The 18267-nt window shown below is 45.2% G+C and overlaps 2 protein-coding genes across 2 annotated transcripts in view; one reads left to right on the forward strand and one right to left on the reverse strand.

Moving 5' to 3' along the window:
• Positions 1-250: 250 nt before the first annotated feature.
• On the reverse strand, positions 251-17957 carry C6H7orf57 (chromosome 6 C7orf57 homolog). Its single transcript, XM_057772841.1, has 7 exons — positions 17886-17957; positions 14231-14416; positions 12653-12761; positions 10692-10848; positions 7579-7676; positions 6195-6415; positions 251-733 (listed from the first exon to the last, which is right to left on the reverse strand). Exons 1-7 carry the CDS (start codon positions 17938-17940, stop codon positions 687-689), a joined length of 873 nt encoding a protein of 290 aa, XP_057628824.1. The 5' UTR covers positions 17941-17957; the 3' UTR covers positions 251-686.
• Positions 17939-18267, forward strand: part of Sun3 (Sad1 and UNC84 domain containing 3) — a 35892-nt gene continuing 35563 nt past the window's right edge. The window contains exon 1 of the mRNA XM_057772854.1: positions 17939-18214. Within this exon, the coding sequence (XP_057628837.1) occupies positions 17939-18214 (276 nt within the window). The remainder of the gene's footprint in view (positions 18215-18267) is intronic.

The raw sequence follows: 18267 nt of genomic DNA on the forward strand, positions 1-18267 counted from the left end.
AAATACATTTTAATGTTAAATGCTAACATAGAAACAACAAAATTTATAAAACAAGAGCATTGAGTCTGATTACTAGAATGTTTTTGTGAACCTAATAAAATAGCCTAATTGAGATTAAATATATTTTTAATATATTTTTTTACCTAAAGGATATAAAATAACAAATGTTCAGTATTTCTGGGTTTCAATTTGCACCTAATTTATTAGCAAAAATAATAAACTAATGTTACAATGTTTTATTTGAAATGCTTTAAACTTCAAAGCATAATAAAATATTGTTACAGCAAATTATGTCACACGGCTCTGAAATTAGTCATTTCTGTGTAGCGGGAAATTGTTTCTATAAAGATTATGGGATCAAATAAGGGAAAAGGCAGTAACTTGTGAGTCTCTTCCCTTTCAAGTCTTAGAGCAGTGCTCCACACTGTGGGGCAGTCAGGATGCTAGAGGCCTGCTTCAGGAAGACTCTGGTCCCAGAAATCAGCTGGTCAGCAAGGCCATCCTGAGAAATGCGAGAAACAAAAGCCCACACTTACCCCCATGTTTGCTATCTCAACTCTACCCAAGGCAAGTTGCTTCAAAAGACTTTACATTAATAAAATAGAACAGGAGTCTGCAAATATAGCTGTCCATTGTCACTCTACAGATAGCAACTAAAGAGGTTGTCCTAGAAGACATATCCAGGCTTATTTGAGCTCTGCTGGTGCCGATTCTGAAGGGGATCCTTCTGCATCTGCAATGCAAATAAGATGAGGCCGCATTTTAAATACACTTAAAATTTTAACTTATTAATTGAAAAGTATATCACAAACCTATTTCTGCTCCTATTCCTAAGGATTAATGCAAACGTCTATAAAAAATCGAGTTTGCAATCCTACCTTGCAGCACAAATCATGGTTGGGAAACAAGGCTCTGCTTTGGCACTAAAGCAAGCACCATACTTTCTATCCGAGTCCTGCCGGCCTGTGATGAGGAACTTCTGCTTCCGAAGCACAGGACAGAACTCAGCAGCGTGCTAGAGAGAGTTCTCTGTGTGGTGTCTGTCTTTCTGCTCCCAAGTCTCACACCCTCTCTCTCACTGGGGCCCCTTGCCAAAGTCTGTAACTGAACTTGTGGCCTAACAGACACAGGTTTTATGTCAACAGATCAAGAATGTCTGCAAACAGTCATGATAAAGTAGCAACAACCTTGTGTCTGGTTGAAGGAAAGAAATATTAATTACCAGAAGCTTTGAGTAGATTCATTTCCAGAGAGTTACAACTCCGAGGGGAGGGTTTTCAGGTAGGGAGGAGAAGGCACCATCTGCTTTAATTGTTGTTGTTTATAAAGTGTAAACTGTGACGGAAAGAGGAGCAACCACGATCAATGGTGGAAAGAAATGTGGCATCAGCAGTACCAGCCTTGGGGAGGGAAAGGGCCAGGGTTTTCAGTGGTGATGCCTGTTTCCCATGCAGCAGGTCCCCAGCCCCTTCAACTAATCCCCATCCTCAAGGACCGTGTGGTGTAGGAGGTCCTTTTGTCTATATGTTGCTTTCATTGGTTAATGAATGAAAAAACTGACGTGGCCTGATATAGCAAAACTTAAGTAGGTGGAGAAGACAGAATTGAATTCGGGGAGGAAGAAAGCAGAGTCAAGGAAAAGTCATGTATCCTCCACCTGAGACAGACGCCAGTTAGAATCTTTTCCTGTAAACCACTGCCATGTGGCGATATACAAATTAATAGAAATGGGTTAAATTAAGATACAAGAATTAGTCAATAAGAAACTAGAGATAATGGGCCAAGCAGTGTTTTAATGAATACAGTTTCTGTGTGGTTCTTTGGGGCCTAAGCTAGCCAGGTGGCTGGGACAAACAAGCAGGTCCATTCCTACAACAACAATGCTCTGTTTATGAGTTTGATGACAAAGCATTTCTTTGTGTGTGATTAAATAGGACCTGCTGCCGGTGAAAATGTGGATTCAATTAGAACACCTGGATTGGATAAGACTTGCAATGACTTATTTCCAGAAAGTTAATAAGTTTACACCAATGTCAAGTGCTATCCCTCGGTTAGATCTTATGTGTACACTGATGGTGAGGTCATTTTTATTTACTTGAGGATAAAATGCAGAATACTAAAATATAGTTTATGTGGGTGAGCCTGTGTATGTACTGCATGCACATGTGTAAATTGAGGATCCTAAAATAATAATGATCTAAAAGTATAGGTGGAAGAAGAAAATAATATCAGACAAAAATAAATAAAGACCAAGGACACAAGGGGAAAGACTAACAAAATGAAGATTTTGTTTTTAAGTATTTTTAAAGGGAAAGAGATGGAAAATCTGTGACTAAAGGAGAAAAGGCAAATGGGAAAGAAAAGACACATTGCAGTGCTACCATAGAATACCGAGGGCAGTAACAAGGTGGGTAGGCTAGACATTCCTACACACACTCCTGTAAACAGAGATCCTACTGAATCATGAGTACAAAGTGTGCTCAGATCAAAATGAGTAAGGAGACTGAATCTATTTATCTGTGAGAAAAAGAATCCGGGATAGAAAGGTCTGGGAACGGGCATGCTGCGGTCAAGCTGGGTCTGCTCTGGGTTGCTCCACGCTGTAGACAAAACCGTGGCTTTTCAGAAATCTGCCATGTCCTGAAGGAATCGATTTGAAAGGCAGTAGCTGAGTACCTTTCGAGGGAGTACAGAGGCAGGATGACCCTGTGTCCCGTCCCACACGCAACACCAGCATCTGTCAGGCACCACCCACAGAAGCACGGAACAGTGACTAGCTTATTGCTAATAGTAAAAGGGCAATCACCCTGTAAACTCATTAATGTAAATTGTGACCCTATAAACACAAGGACAGATTAAAATCCTATCAATAAAAGCAGACCAAAGAATTTGCTGAACACACCCGACTGAGGAAAGGGCACAACATTTTCGCTTAGACCTCCAAAATAAGGGACAAATAACACCACAACGGCTCCTGCTACCTCCAACTTGTCATCTGGTCACTCAGAGTACACATCAAAAACCAACAAGCTGAGAACTGTCCCCAGGGCCTCAGCACAGCTTCTCCCCCATGGGTGACATAGCCTACCTGGATTGCTGTGTGTGCATGAGTCGCTCTTCTAGACTGGCTGTCCCTTCATCCACTACTCCTCCATCTGCACCCGTCCTGACCTTTCGCTCTGTAGCCTCATGGTCCCATATTTCACTTCTGCAGCTTGCCTAGCCCCTGAGGCTTGACTCAGCAGCATGGCTCACTACCTGATCCCTTTGCAGCCCTGCCAGCTCTTGGCTTGTCTCCAGTTGCCTCGTAGAGGCTCCTTGAGCTCTGCTGTGGCTCTTATCCCCTTTGTAGCTGCACCTTGGCCTGCATATATGCATATATGGACACTTATTTTGGGATGTGTGATGTGTGATTGGAGAGTTAGTTAAGCCTGGAATGAAAGAACTTGAGCTTGCCTCAGGCAGCTATCAAGGGAGGCAGGACTGCTTGGTAAATGGTTGCCAACAAACTCATTGCTACTCGTGTGTGTGGTTGTTAAGTGTGGATGTGTAATTAGTCAATTAATTCTGACATGGTAGAAAGACACTGACATATTCACCTGTGTTTATGATATAATATGCTTATCACAAGACATAAAATTAGACTCACAGAAAAATAGGGGGCTAGAGCCCCTAAATCTATCTACAGACTGAAACTTGCTTTTCAGCAAAGGTAGAGAGAATATATATATAGTAGGAAAGAACAGATTTTTCACTCAATATTATTGGAAAATGAGTACACATAAGCAAAATATGAAAATAAAATTTCAGCTCATACAACATACCCAAGTACAAATTAAAGACCTAAGCAAAAGGCCTGCCACTACAAAGCTCCTGGAGAAACTACAAGGGAAATCTTCCAATGTTGGTGCTGGTATCAGTTTCTTTCCTTTTTAAAAGATGTGCTTTATTTATCGTTGTTGCTTTTCTTCATGTGCATCTGTGTGCATGGCTTCATGAGCTTACGTTTGCTACATGAGAGCAGGTGCCTGGGGAAGCCAGTTGAGTCCTTTAGGACTGGAGTTGTGGGTAGCCACCTGTTAGCTGCCCAATGTGGGTGCTGCGGCTGAACTTGGCTTCTTGGCCATAACCATAAGCACTTAACCTCTAAGTTAGTGTTTCTTAACCTGTGGATCGAAACTTCCACAGGGGTGGATATTTACATTACGATTCCTAACAGAATCAAAATTACAGTTATGAAGAAGCAACAAAAATAATCTTATGGTTGGGGGGTCACCACAGCAGAAGAAACTGTATTAAAAGGTCGCAGCATTAGAAAGGTTGAGAGTCACTACTCTAGGTCATCTCTCGCGACCCCAGAGATGTTTATATATAATACATATATAAAGATCTCTCTATATAAAACATGTATAGATGTTTATATATGTTATATATAAATATGTTATATAAATACTATGTTACATACAAAATGCTGAGCTATGTGTTTTATATAAATATCATATGTTTATATATAGATGTTTATATTACCAAAACACAAACACCCCAAGAAAAATAGACAAATGATATTGTATCGAACTAACAAGCAAAATAAGAAATCAACAAAATAAAAATACAATGCACAGAATAAGAGAAAGCACTTTGAAACTGCTTTTCTGGTAAGGGATTAGTATCTAAAATACATGAGGAGCTCAAGTAACTTAGCAAGAAAGGAAACTGTGGATTTTAGAAATGGGCAAAGGAGCTGGCCTGGTAACTCATGCCAGTAACCCTAGCCCTTGACGCCCGAAGCAGGAGGACTGCCACAAGTTTGAGGCCAACTTTGAAAACATAGGGAGTTCTAGGCCACTTCGATTTACATAGTGAGATTCCGTCTCATAATAAAATGAAATGCAACAACAAGAGTTAGGCAGTAGGGATTTGAGTACTGGCCTCAGGCGTGCATGTATTACATGAACATACACACAGGTAAAACACTCATACACATTAAATAAATAAATCTGAAGATTAAAATAGTGCTGGCAAGGATGTGAGGAAACAGGACCACAGACCACTGTTAGCAAGATTGTGCATGAGCACAGCATACAGAAATCGTCATGAAGCTCCTCTCACTCTTGGGTACATATCCCGAAGAACTGCAACCAGGAGGTCATGAGACAATCCTCAGTCCTCTGTTCACTGCAGCACAGTTCACAATAACCAAGAGAGAATCTCAGAATCTCAGCCTAAAGACCCACGAGAGGATGAATAGAAGAAAACAAATACACACACACACTTAATCAAAAAGTAATAAAAATAAATTTAAAAAGATAACCCATATTCAAAGAATGAGAAAGAAGTCTATTCTGCTTCAAGGAGCAATGAGGCATAAAACTCTTGGCTCTGTAACATTCAAGAGGGCCCCTTTCCACCAATTGGCCATCTCTGTAAGGATGGAGACTGATTGGCAGGTCACACTCAACATGGAAAGCCATACAGAGTTCTGCTCACAGATCAATACCACAGCATTTTAAATGTTTTTGAGCACACACACCCCCAACAGCCTTCTCTCTCACTACTCAAAGTAGCAAATACCCTAAAGAAAGATAATTTTTTTTCAGAACCAAGTTGTCGATAATCATCAGTGAAAGAAACTGAACACAATCCTCAGTAAGTTTCCAGAGGTGCAAACAAACAAATTGGACTAATTCTGTAAAGGCTAAAGAAAAAACAAATACTAGTGCTGTATTTTGGGCATCCTAAATTATTCAGTTTAAGAAACGCTGGTATCAGAGAAATGGAATGCTTGAACTGTGAACTGGGGCTTCCCAAGGACAAGAAGGCATCCCGTGAAGGGTATCAAAGGACAAGCTCACGAGGGACAAGGGCAGTGTCCTGTGAGAACTCTTCACATTCGGAAGACTCAAACTGACATTCTAATTTACACTTTGCTGTACCAAATGGAGTATCAAGATTTTTGATAACTATAGTAAAAACATGAGACCCCATAAGTCATAGCTTTTTGTTCTCCCACCTGAATGAAAAGAAAGAAGTCTAAGTACACACAACCCACATGCCTGCCCCATGCCCTAAGTCTTCTTGGAGTTTGGGCATGGCTTTAATCTGCATATCCCCCTAGGAGATACATGAGGAGATAAGACAAATCACCTGCTGCCCTCAACGGTACACGTTTCCACGCGCGTCATGGTGACCCTCACCTGGAGTTTTCTCGGAATCTTCAGTGGGCTCAGGATCATGGGGCGTCTCTGTGTCCTCGGTACTTTCAGAGTCCTTTGTGGACCGAGTGGATAAGGATGCCCTGGATGTCTTCGGGGTCCTCTTGTCAGACTCGGCTCTCTGCTGCTGTAACCACTCGTCCTTGTAGCCGTTGCTGATGAGTTTGGAAAAGTTGGTTGGAGAGCTGCTCTTGTGACCGGGCCTTAAAGAGAGACACGTGGAAATGATACACTTGAGTGCCGAGATAAATTTGAAAGGGAACTATAGAAGCAGTGTTCAGAAAACTTAACTTGTGAAGGAACGCTGGTACTGGGCTCTGCCCCCTCTCTCCCCTTTCCCCCTCTCTGTTTCTGTCTCTGTCTCTGTGTGTCTCCCATCTACCAGTCTCTTTCCCCATTTCAAACATAAAAATGGTCCCTGTACATGAGTGATAGCGTGCTCAGCCGAGTTTCCCAACCCCTTTTCTTCTTATTACCCAATTAAAATTTAGTCAGAACACCGGTATTACACAAGGAGGTCCTAGAGCCCCGCCCCTGTGCTAACATGAGGCTACTTAGGATAGCTGTTCCTGTCTTAAGAACCCTTCCTGTTGTCCACTCACAGCACAGCTCTGCCTCTGACATCTGTCGCCTGCTGCAGCTCACAGATCCTATCATAATTAACGCTGAAGAGAGGTAGGGCAGTAGTGTGAGCCTTCCAGTCAGGCGGGTGACAAGCACGCTCTTGTCACCTCCCAAGCCACAAGTTTCGGACTTATGAATCACCTTATTGAGGATTTTCCTGGTGAGTCCCTCCCCATCTGTCCCAATGTCATGAATGTGATTGTTTTGAAGACTCATTCAGCAATTCACGACGTCTGTTTTCCCCTAACTAGACTTTTGGCAAATAAGGTGACACAGGGACCCCCAGGATTTCTCTCTTCACCTGGAAGACCAACAGGTGTCAGTATACCAAGGGAATCCCCAGATGAATGCAGCGTCAGAGTGCCTGCTTTCAAGGGTGAAACCCTCACCCCCACCCCTATGCTCAGGCTTTGGTGACAGGAAGTTTCAGGACCGAACGCTTGAGCAGGGACAAGTGGCTACAAACCACAACCTGTGCTGCAAACAGGCTGCAGGAGACCAGGCATGGGACCATAAAGGAAAAACCCGTGTTAAGGAAGGAGCGAAAGTGCAACCAGGTTCTCAGACCAGGCTGGGCAGGGCTCTGTGGGCAGGGGGTGGGGATCAGGCGCTACCATTGCAAACCTGTCTCTGGATAGAGCTGGGCAGGACAGTGGGTGCCATCAACTCACAGTTGCCACCTGGGTGGAGGACAGAAAACCATCATCCAAACAGCACTCATTCTCACAAGGTGGACACTTACATAGGAGGCAATGACAGCCTGCTCCCTTCAGGGTCTTTGTGGCTAACTGGGGTCCCCACTTTGCTGGGATTTTTGGAATTAATGGCTGGCAGTTTCACCTGTGTGAAGAAAATCAAATCTCTGAGTTAGGGTAGAAGAAAGAACTCCAAGCGCAGCAAAGACACCAGTACTCTACTTTCAGTGTGGCCACAGGCTGTTACAATAAAATAAAATTAAGTAACCACTAGGTCAACAGGATGACTGCTAGAGGGGACAAAATGTGCTTCAAAAACAGTTACTGTGTTTAAGTAAAGAGGTCCCCTACTCAGGAGGAGAGCAATCAACAAGTGTTGGGGATAATTGATAGTCTGAGGGGTCTGGCTGGACCGAGGGATCCACCAGCCCATATAAAATGGAAATGTAAGTATGGTGAGCTTTGTGATAGTCACCAAGAACTGGAAACAAAACAAACACCCGCCAACAAAGGAATGAATAAGCAGGCGGTACCTGGTCTAAGATTACTCAACAGTAAAAAGGTCAAGGGTTCTGACACATGGTACCACATGGCAGAGGCAGGCCAAAGGGACTGTAATCACTAGCTTGATGACACTGTTTTGAGAGTCTAGAAGGTGCTGTGGGATAATCCTTCTGTACGCTGTGAATATATGTTGTGCTCATTCGTTGATGATAAAGCCACTTTGGCCTATAGCAAGGCAGAATACAGCTAGACAGGTAAGTCAAACTGAACACAGGGAGAAAGAAGGGTGGAATCTAGAGAGATGTGAGCCAGTCGCCCAAAAAGCAAGATGCCAACAGACCAGTAGTACCACGGCCATGTGTCAATACACGGATTAATAGAAATGGGTTAATTTAAGTGTAAGAGCTAGTTAGTAATAAGCCTGAACTATGTCAAACAGTTTGTAATTAATATTAAGCCTCTGAGTGAGTATTTAGAAACTGCTGCGGGATGGGACAGGATAGAGAAACCGCCATTTACAGAAGGGAGAATGCACTAAGATTTATCCTAGTTAGGGTTTGTTGCTGACAAACACCATGGCCAAAAGCAACTTTATTTTATGATTCTCAGGTCACACTCCACCTTGGAGGGACACCAGGACAAGAACTCGAGGCAGGAACTAAAGCAGAGACGGTGGGGGAAAATTGTCTTCTGCTAATCCTTATGGCTTTCTCAGCCTGCATTGTTATACAGCCCAGGACCACCCTCCCAGGCCGGGCACCTCCCACCATAGTCTGGGCCCTCCCACGTCATCCAGTCATCAAGAAAATGTTCCGCAGACTTGCCTGCAGGCCAATCTGATGGAGACATTTTCTTACTTGACATTTCTTCCGGACAACCTTAGTTTGTGTCAGGCTGGCAAAAATTTAACAAAGACTTGAAAGAGATCAGAGACTGCTAGAGATGGAAATTAGAAGGGTTTGGCGACAAAGAGGCTGAGACGTCTGAGAGGCGACAGAACTGCTCTGTAGCTCGGTGTCTATGGCGCTTACACGACGCATGCATCTGTCAGAAGGTCAGTACTGAGTGACAAGCCAACTGGGCTCTGTGTAAATGGCTTCAGATGAAGTGGTGATACCTCTGTCCTAAGGATAGGTCAGAGTCTACGGCAGGCTGAGTGACGGGCAGGGCAAGAGCAGCAGATTCGATGGGTGTCCCATTCTTTGCTAGAACGGAGAAGGCAGGTCTCTGAGAGGCAGGAGAACCTGTGGCAATGTGACAGATGGGGTAGGGTGGCATGCCAAAGTCTAGGACAATAGTCAAGTGTTGAAACGATTCTCACAGTAAAGTCCTTACCCAGAGGTTTTGCAAGATTTGAGAAAAGGAAAAGTCCCCCAGTTCTGCAGAATAGACATTTAGGGGAACTTTGTGCCCAGTAGTGATGAGCGGCACTTCCCCGGGGTCTTCAGGACCTTCCCCCCCCCATATGACTCTTTCTTAGTTGCCTAACACCTTCGGTTAGTGTACAGTCAGTGTTGGTGTCTGCAATCCTAACTTCCTCCTTCCTTAGCGTTGAGAAGATGGAGGACAGTCTGGCTTCAGGTATTTCTGCAGTCAGCAGAACCCTGTGTGAGTGATTACTATATGAAGTCAGGTTTTACAATGGTGCAGCATTGTTTGCTTTGTAAATTCTCTCAGGCTATGCGCTGGAACCCTGGTTAACAGCCAAGCCTTCCATGTATTGCTCAAGGTTCTATATAGTCAGTCACTTACATATACATTATCAGGAAACAGGCCTGGTCCTTAGTAGAGTCCTTTAGCAGGACTTACAGCAGTGACCCAAAGCCTGAATCACAACTGGGCACCGGGGCAGCTTGAAGAACAAACACCAAACATGGCAGCCAACTGGTGCTGTCTTCATATTCAAGTACCAAGTCCCCACATGAACTGAGAGTAACCCCCCCCCCCCGAAGACACTGAGAAGCTAGGCCTAATGTGTCCAAGACACACTGGTCCCCTTGCTGTTCAAATGACAATGGTGCCCACTCTCATTCTCAGTCTCAAAACACAACTGACATCTTAAGTATAAACGCTACCACTTCACTCACGAATTTTGATGTCTTGAGTACAAAAATTCGTTTCCAACGAATGTAGAGCGCTTGGCATGGCCCTGGCTATGCTCTCGTGGGCTCTAGGAAGAGTACAGGTGTAGAACTCACAACCCGTTTGAAGACCCCGGGGAACTTCCTCTTCCCTTCCTTTATCAGCGAGGAGCACTGTGGGTAATTTGGACTTAAATAAATCCAGGAGCAGGACGTTGAACACATACATATAAACACATCCTTGCTCTATATGTCAGATAAGAAGTGAAGCCAGTTTTTCCGCAAGATAACCATTAACTGGTTAGACACCAGAGGACAAAAAGCAATCTTACCTATAAGGCCAACATACACAGGAAAAAAAAAAAAAAACATGAAAGAAAATGTGGCTGCTTGCCTCCTAGAAGCTCCAAAGTTGAGACAGAGCTCAGAACTCAGAGCACAGAGCACAGAGCGCAGAGGGAGGGCTGGACCAAGGCTGCAGGCGGCCTGAGTAGGCGGCAGCAGCTAAGGAGCAGCTCCCTTAATCATTCCCGGAGTCGCAGATGCAGGCGACGCCCTCTCGCCAGCATGGTTACCTTTCTCTTCACGTCTTCAAGTTCCTCGGCCTCTCTTTGCCAGACGGTTTTCATGTCAAAGTCAAAGGGGCCTCGTCTGGACTCATAGCTGCCATTGGCCTGACCAGGGTTGAATTCCTCATACACCATGTAATCTGGCATGGAGACCACGGGGACTCTGCAAGGACACACAGGACAAGTGACAGCCTGGCACCTGGCCCCAGTTCATGCTCTCTCTCTCCTTTTTCTTTTTATTCTTCCCTCCTCTCTTTTCCCTCTATCCCCTCTCTCCTTTTTCATTTCCTCCCTATCTCCCTACTCTTCCCCACACCCTTTTTTTCTCAACCCTCTGGTTCATCGTCTCTCCACTTCCCCATCTTCCTGGAAAACAAAGGTAGGCCTGTTCCTCTTCCTACTGAATAAACACATCGGCCCCTCCCCAAATAGCCCTCAGGATCCTCAAAACAACAAAAGAAATCACAGGGTGGCATTCTAAAGTATGAGCGTATAAAACAGATAAATTATAATTATGTCTTGGAGACTAGCATTTACTACTTTGTGCCTTCAACGAGATAAGTGCCCACAAAACATTTACCGTTTAACATCATCTACGCTAATAAGCACCTGCTGCTCTGTGAGATGGCCAGTTTTAATGTGGGTACAGAAGCATCCAACTGGTCTTCCCACACAATCCATTGGAAAGTGTCAGCTCCAGGGTCGCCTGCCCTTCCTCGCCTGTTCCTGCTCTCCCCACCTGATTTCCTTCCTTTTCTGAACTTAAAACAAACTCTTAAAAAACAACAAAAACAAACAACAACAGAAACAGGATTTCATTATGTATCCCTGACTGGCCGGGAGCTCAGGATGTAAACCAGGCTAGTCTTGATTTCAGCTTTGACCTCACAGAAACTCTGCCTCTCTACTGTAAGAATTAAACCTGCAGGTGGTGGTGGCACCCCAGCAATCAGGAAGCAAAGAAAGACAGGCAGATCTCTGAGTTCGAGATTAGCCTGGTCTGCAGAGTGATTTCCAGGACAGCCAGGGCCAAATAAAACAAAAGAAAACTGCTTTGTACCACAAGTCTGTGTACCAGAAGTCTAGCCTACAAACTATTCATTCTAAAAAATGGTAGGAGTATGTACAAGCATAATGTGTTTTTTAATTTTATATGTTAAAAGTAAAAGCAAAGCCAGAATAGAGGTGGCTGCTTTTTACTTCAGCACTTGGAAGACAGAGGCAGAAGGATCATGAGTTTGAGGTCAGTCTGGGCCTCAAATTCTGAGGTTCCAAAAAGACTGTGATCCATTTAAAATATAAAATATCACCTTTTAATAAAAATACAAAAACGAAGCAGGAAGAGCCAGGATCCTGAAGACAAAAAAACAAAACAAAATAAAACCCTCCACAGGGTGCCCAGGGACAGTCAAGAGACACTGCATACTGCCCGGCAGCATGGAAAGATGTCTGTGCTGGTCCAATCTTTCAGGAAAAACATAAAACAAGCCAGGTGGTGGTGGCGCAGGCCTTTAATTCCAGCACTTGGGAGGCAGAGGCAGGCGGATCTCTGTGAGTTTGAGGCCAGTCTGGTCTACAAGAGCCAATTCCAGGACAGGCTCCAAAGCTACAGAGAAACCCTGTCTATAAAAACCAAAGAAAAAAAAAGAAAGAAAAAATAAAACAAAAGGCAAGTCTCTAAAAAGCAGAAAAATAAATCCTAGAATCAGTTTTTATGCTTCCTCTCAGACCTAGAGAGGCGTGTGAAGGGTCAAGTTTGCATAACTACAAGTAACAACCATTAGATATTATAACAGGGTAGGGGCCCATGGCTCTTCACATCTATGACTGTCTTAGAGACTTCTACAGTGTGGGTCCTGGGGAATTGAACTCAGATCATCAGGCTTGGAAAGCTGCTAAACTATTTTTCTGGACCAATATTTTATGCATATTTAGAGAGAAAGAGAGAGAGACTTAGAGATACTTACTGTCGCTGGTGGGCTGTCGGAGGCTTGCTGTGGTGAATATACCAGTCTGGCAGGGAGTAGGCTACTGGGGAGCCCTTTCTGGTCCCAGGGGCAAAGTGCTTCAGCAAATCTCAAAGAGAAAAGGGACACCCGTTATATGTGGTCCTGCTGCCCACAGGACATGTGGCATTACCAACACTCCACACTGGGAGCTGGGATGTCTTCTCTAGGGTGGCCTCTATACAGGCTGAGAGCTGACTGTCCTGCTTGGTCCTCAGACAGACATCCCTCGTGCACCCTCCACCTCTCATGCCCTCTCCTCTTGAGTGTGCACAAAGCTCCTGGTCCTGAGCTGGCATCTGTGCCAGTTGCCATCAGCACCTATCAGGGGTTCATCTCTCCACTTCCGAGATCTCCAGGGGCTGTGTGCAATGCTCCTCAGCCTTCAGCTACCTCCACGCTCCTCTCCATCCTGTAGCAGTCTGACCAGCATGGTCCCCCACTGTGGGTCTGCTCCCTCCAGGTTCCCAGATGGGAAGTCCCAGATGGATGTATCAACTTTGTCACTACTCAGGGAGGTAGGCAGCACAGGTCCCTTCTCAATTGGCTCCTCTTTCCCCAGTGACTTCCTTCCTCTCATCCCTCCTCTCCCTCCCGTCCACTGGTGTCCAAGGGCAGTGAGTGGTAAGAACTGGTTTTGCTAGGTAATTCCAGCAGTAAAATAATTCCCAATACCCAATAGCATAGCCACGGTAGCAGCAGAAAGGGTACTGACTTTACTCCTCTCAGTGAGAAATCTTTAACTTTCCATTTTAAACTTCAAAAACTTCTTGCTGTTAAGATTTTCAGACTTACAGACAAATTGAAGGAATAGTGGCAATTTCTCTACACTCCTAACCCAGACTCTCCATGCATATCCTGCCTGTTCCGTATCTTTTTCCTTCTCTCCCATGTGTGCCATTGTCATCAGCATCGCCACAGATCTCCACCCTGTTGGAGTGGTGTGTTGCGGTCAGGTTTGCCTCTTCGCCCTCTGTGCCTTCGCCGCTGCTCACAGAAGCTAGTCCTCACATAATCACAGCACAGAGAAAACTGTCACTGTGGCACTGATGACCTCCATCTGATTTTTGCTAGTCTCTTTGAACCAAGAGCAACGAGGTGGATCTAAGAAAAGGTTGCCTTGATGCTGCACCATCTGCTCGTGGCTGAGTCAGTCAAGTGGTATGGTCTGGGTTTGGAACGCTCAAGCATAGGCTTGGCCTCCATTTTACCTATGATATTCAGTGTTGGGTCAGGGATGGCCAGAGGGAAGATAGAAAAACTTTAGTCTCTCTCAGTACCGGGTGCTCCGAAGCCTAGTTGAGACATTTGTCCCTTAACCTCTGATCAGTGATTTTTTAATTAAACTCAATTTGTCTTTTTTGTGTACTTCTACAAAAGTTGATTTTTGTCGAAGGCTATACATACCAGTGTTCTCAACGAGCCCAAGATTCCAAAGGCTTGAACAAAGCATACAGTTACCATAGCTGTAGTTCATGGGCACAAGTTCAGAAACACCCCTGTCTCAGCTCACAGAGCCAATCAGTTCACAGGGCTTACCAGGTCTGCCGCCTTGCTTGGCCAGTTTCACATACTCTGAGTCTGTTTCTTTTATCCAGTATCTCCGAGCACGGGGCATGTTTCCATTTGGGGTGTCTCCCAAGTCACTGAGCCCTGGGATCTGGGATGCGGGTGGGGCACCCACAGCCTTCTCAGAGCGCTTCACAGGTAGGTGGTAGTACCAATCTAGACAGGAGGGAGACCAGCACGTAGTTAGATGGGATTGGGGGATAGGAGGCCCTCTACTGCCTGACAGTGTTTCTGTGTGCATATCACGTATGTGCCAGGTAGTACATGGCACAGAACACACAAACAAGAAAACAATTGCCAGCTCTGGAACACGTGTGACAAATCAGGACACCACCAGAGCAAACTAGAAGACAACTAATTTTCCACAGTCCCCAACCATATCAGTCACTGAGGCAAATAGAATGAACATCACCTCCTTCCTGCCCCCTGCCCTCCACTGAAAGCCTCTTACATTGTTTCATTAATTCTAGGAACTAGCCCAAACCCCTACATCTGTCTTCTTCCCTCCTCTTCTTACCCTCCATACCCCAGAAAAATGCTTAGCCATATTTCTGGTAATGTTGGGAGACACACAGACTTAAATAAATACCAAATCATTTCTATCATTTAAATCATTATGGATAAACCAGATATTGGGCCAGGATTTGATAGCTGATTTGCATATTAAAACACTAGTACTTTAATTCTGTCACAGACACACAATGTGATCAAACTTGTTTGTCACTTTTACAAGAGCAGTAGGAAGTAGGCCAGGGTGTGGCCCAAGAAGCTTCACTTGCTTAACAGCTGTGTGGGAAGCCAACACCTGCCTCCTACACCCTTCAGGAGCCAGACAACCCTATGTCCCATTCACTAGACTGGAGCGATCACTTTTATGCAAAACCTTCTCAAACCCAAATCTTCAGAAGTCTTCCCGGGGAAAGACAGAGGGGAAATAGTGGGTGTAGACTGTGTGACTTCTATCCTAAGGAGGGAACTATGGGACAATTCATATGGAGCAAGAAAAGGAGTGTGGGCAGCTTGTCCCTCCTTCCTCCCCAGGGTAACAGCAGTCCTCTGCAGACAGGGGAGGAGTTGAGCATGGCCTGGTGAAATGAAGACACTCCCTAGACCCTGAGCTGATAGCCTATCCTCCAAGTTGACATGGAATCACCCATAAGACTCCCAGAGACATTCAGTACCAGAGTATGAACATCTCTCAAGGGACAGATGGATTAGCAGAATCTCAAAGTCCTGGAGTTACTAGTGCTGATATATAATCACACACACACACACACACACACACACACACAGATGGGGGAGAAACAGGGCATAGGTAAGTCTGCGTCAGAAATCAACCAGATGCTAAAATACAAAGAAGTAAAAAAATATCATCCCATCAATGGAAAAGTTGGGAAACAAAGACTTGGGAACAGTTTAAAAAAAAAACCAACAACAAAAACAAAAACAAAATTCTGTGGCGTGGATGCTGACTGTGTTTCATGGCATTTGCCAGACTCATGGCATTCAGAGTCAAACACAGAGACTGGTTCTTTATGGCAGTGTGACAGCAAACTTCAGTGTCTGTCTGACTCAGCCACAGTATCCAGACTTTGTACAGATACTACCCCTGTTGCTTTTGTGAAGGTATTTTTAGGATGGGAACTAACACTTACACTTACATCAGAGGACTTAGAGTAAAGCAGATGATCCTTACAACAGACCGAGTCTCCTTGGTTCAGTGGCATCTTAAGAAAAAAAAATCAAGGAGAGGGACTTCTGCCTCCAGAAGGACTTTGAACTTGATCTGCAGCCTCAGCTCTTCCCCTGCTCTCCAGCCTGCCCTGCAGATTCTGTACTCGTGGGCCCCCCAAGCTAGTGAGCCAATGCGTATAAGAGATGGCTCCCCTTTCACAGGTAGGTGAGTAGCTGATTAATCATGCTGCTCTCAGAGTCAGGGCACAGGGAAACAGCACTGAATAAGGTAGAATAAACACAGAAGCAAGAAGTCGCTGTTCTCTGACGCTAAATGCGCACTGCCAGTTTTTTTTTTTATAGAACTAAAGTTGGGCTTGCTGCCTAAAAGGGAAGGCTATTTTACCTAGAAGCTTTAAATGTCTAAAGGATACTTGTTAGCTGAGTCAGCATGATCTAGTTTCAAAGATTTGCACATAGGATTCCAGAGAATTAAGAGTCAGAATTCAGCTCGGCTCCTTGTTTCTTCTTTTAGAGGAAAACCATTTGGTTCTTGTTTCTCTCCTCTCTCTCTCTCTCTCTCTCTCTCTCTCTCTCTCTCTCTCTCTCTCTCTCTCGATTACTAATTAATCCACAGAGAACAGTGTATTTTCTGCCATCTCATTACTGCGAGCTTTGGATAGGCACGCTGAGCACACTAAGGCATTTGTGAACGTGCACACAGGGGCAGCTCAGAGATCTTGGGTCCCATCAGTAAGGACAAACCACTACCGTCTCCAGCACATGCATGTAGGAGCTAAAGGGGACACAGAGGTATCTTTTGAGCTTTTATCACTACAGATTGTTTGTACCCGTGTGACACCAGATCAACCACTGGCTGACTGCTTTTCTCTCTACAGTTTGCCCATTTAATGCTGTGCCCTTATTTTTACTTGTTTTCCAAATAAGGAAACAGAGCCCATAAGAGAGAGTGGGCCAAACTATAAATTGCCCCCATTTCTGGCCTCTAAACTACAGGTAACGTGATATATATGCACATAGCCGTAGGGGCACAGGCTACTCTTTTTAGGTTGTATGGTCTCAGAGAAAAAGCCATGTTGGCGGGTGTACTTATTCCAAGGGCAGCTTACTTCCAACTGGCAATGCCTCATTTCCCTGCTCTCTAAAATGGGGTGATGATTTCTGGAGGGGTGCTATAAGTTACATGTGTTAGTGTACATAGGCTTTGCCGAATAAACCTGGCACTGAGTGTCTACAGCATGGTTCACACTTCCTAGGACACGGAGAAGTCACAGAAGGTTACAGAGCCTGGAATCGGGTAAGCACTGTTTCCAGCCCACCCCGGTTCTCAGTTGACTGTCACCAACAATGAAGGGCTAGCATACATATAGAGGTTGGGGAAAGGTCACACTCTCTTTCTCTCCAGATGAGATGGCTCCAGCTGTTTCCCCCCAGATGAACACCAGGCCCTCTTTACTCTCTTCTGTCCCCAACCCTTCTCTAGATATAGAGGAAAAACAAGAGAAAAGCGATGTCAGCGTCAGGAAATGTCTTCCTTCCCTATTGGGCTTCAAAACTGACGCACACACAACCCAAGAACCTTCAGTGAATTAAGCTTTCCAGGATCCAGATGCTGAAAGCGGGAGACATTTGTCTTGGTTGGGGCCTAAATTAGGAGCAAAAGCTAGGAAGTCAATGATATACCTGGTGGATGCTGTCAAAAATGAAACTTTCTCAGTCAACAGCCCGGGCCAAGATGTGAGAGTTAGGAGGGTTAACTTGCTACAAAATGAATTTCAATGAGCGCCCGCACTCGGTACTGAAAAGGGAGGTGGCAATGTTGCCTAGCACGTAAAGGTCCTGGTTTCAACCCTAGCACGGAAACAGAAAAAGTCGAGGCACCTACCCTTCCTACTTTATCACCCGATCCCTCCCATCCATCCTTACTCACCGCAGGGAGCGTAGCGGTGAGAGGTACTCTGCACCTCCTTGCTCGTGTTCCTCATGGTCTGGTGCACGTCCTCGTCCGTCCGGGAGAGAAAGGAGCTGCTGAGTCCGGATTCTCCGGGTATCTGGGCTCTGCAGACCCGCCCCCTGAGAGCAGAGGCTACAGGGGCAAAGTCAGCGCGCTCGTGGTTCCGCCCGTCTCCCGCTGACACGCCTGCAGACGCCTCACGCCCAAGAGCTGGCACATCCACAGCGAGCACACCGCAGCGCCGTGTCCACGCTGAACACCCAGCAGGGACACATACGACAGCGTATTCAGCCCGGGCGCATTCGGTAGGTACACTGCAGGGGTAGACAGCACCAGGCACGTTAAGCGGGGTAAACAG

The sequence above is a fragment of the Chionomys nivalis genome, chromosome 6, assembly GCF_950005125.1.
Source record: "Chionomys nivalis chromosome 6, mChiNiv1.1, whole genome shotgun sequence".
NCBI classification, from domain to species: domain Eukaryota; kingdom Metazoa; phylum Chordata; class Mammalia; order Rodentia; family Cricetidae; genus Chionomys; species Chionomys nivalis.

Bases quoted from the DNA above. Each gene is read 5' to 3' on its own strand.
- C6H7orf57 (XM_057772841.1), bottom strand. From the start codon at position 17,940: ATGAGGAACACGAGCAAGGAGGTGCAGAGTACCTCTCACCGCTACGCT. The intron at 7,677-10,691 runs GTAACCATGCTG...TTCTTCACACAG, and splicing joins TTGAAGACGTGAAGAGAAAG to GTGAAACTGCCAGCCATTAA. The intron at 734-6,194 runs GTGAGGGTCACC...TTTGCATTGCAG, and splicing joins AGATTCCGAGAAAACTCCAG to ATGCAGAAGGATCCCCTTCA.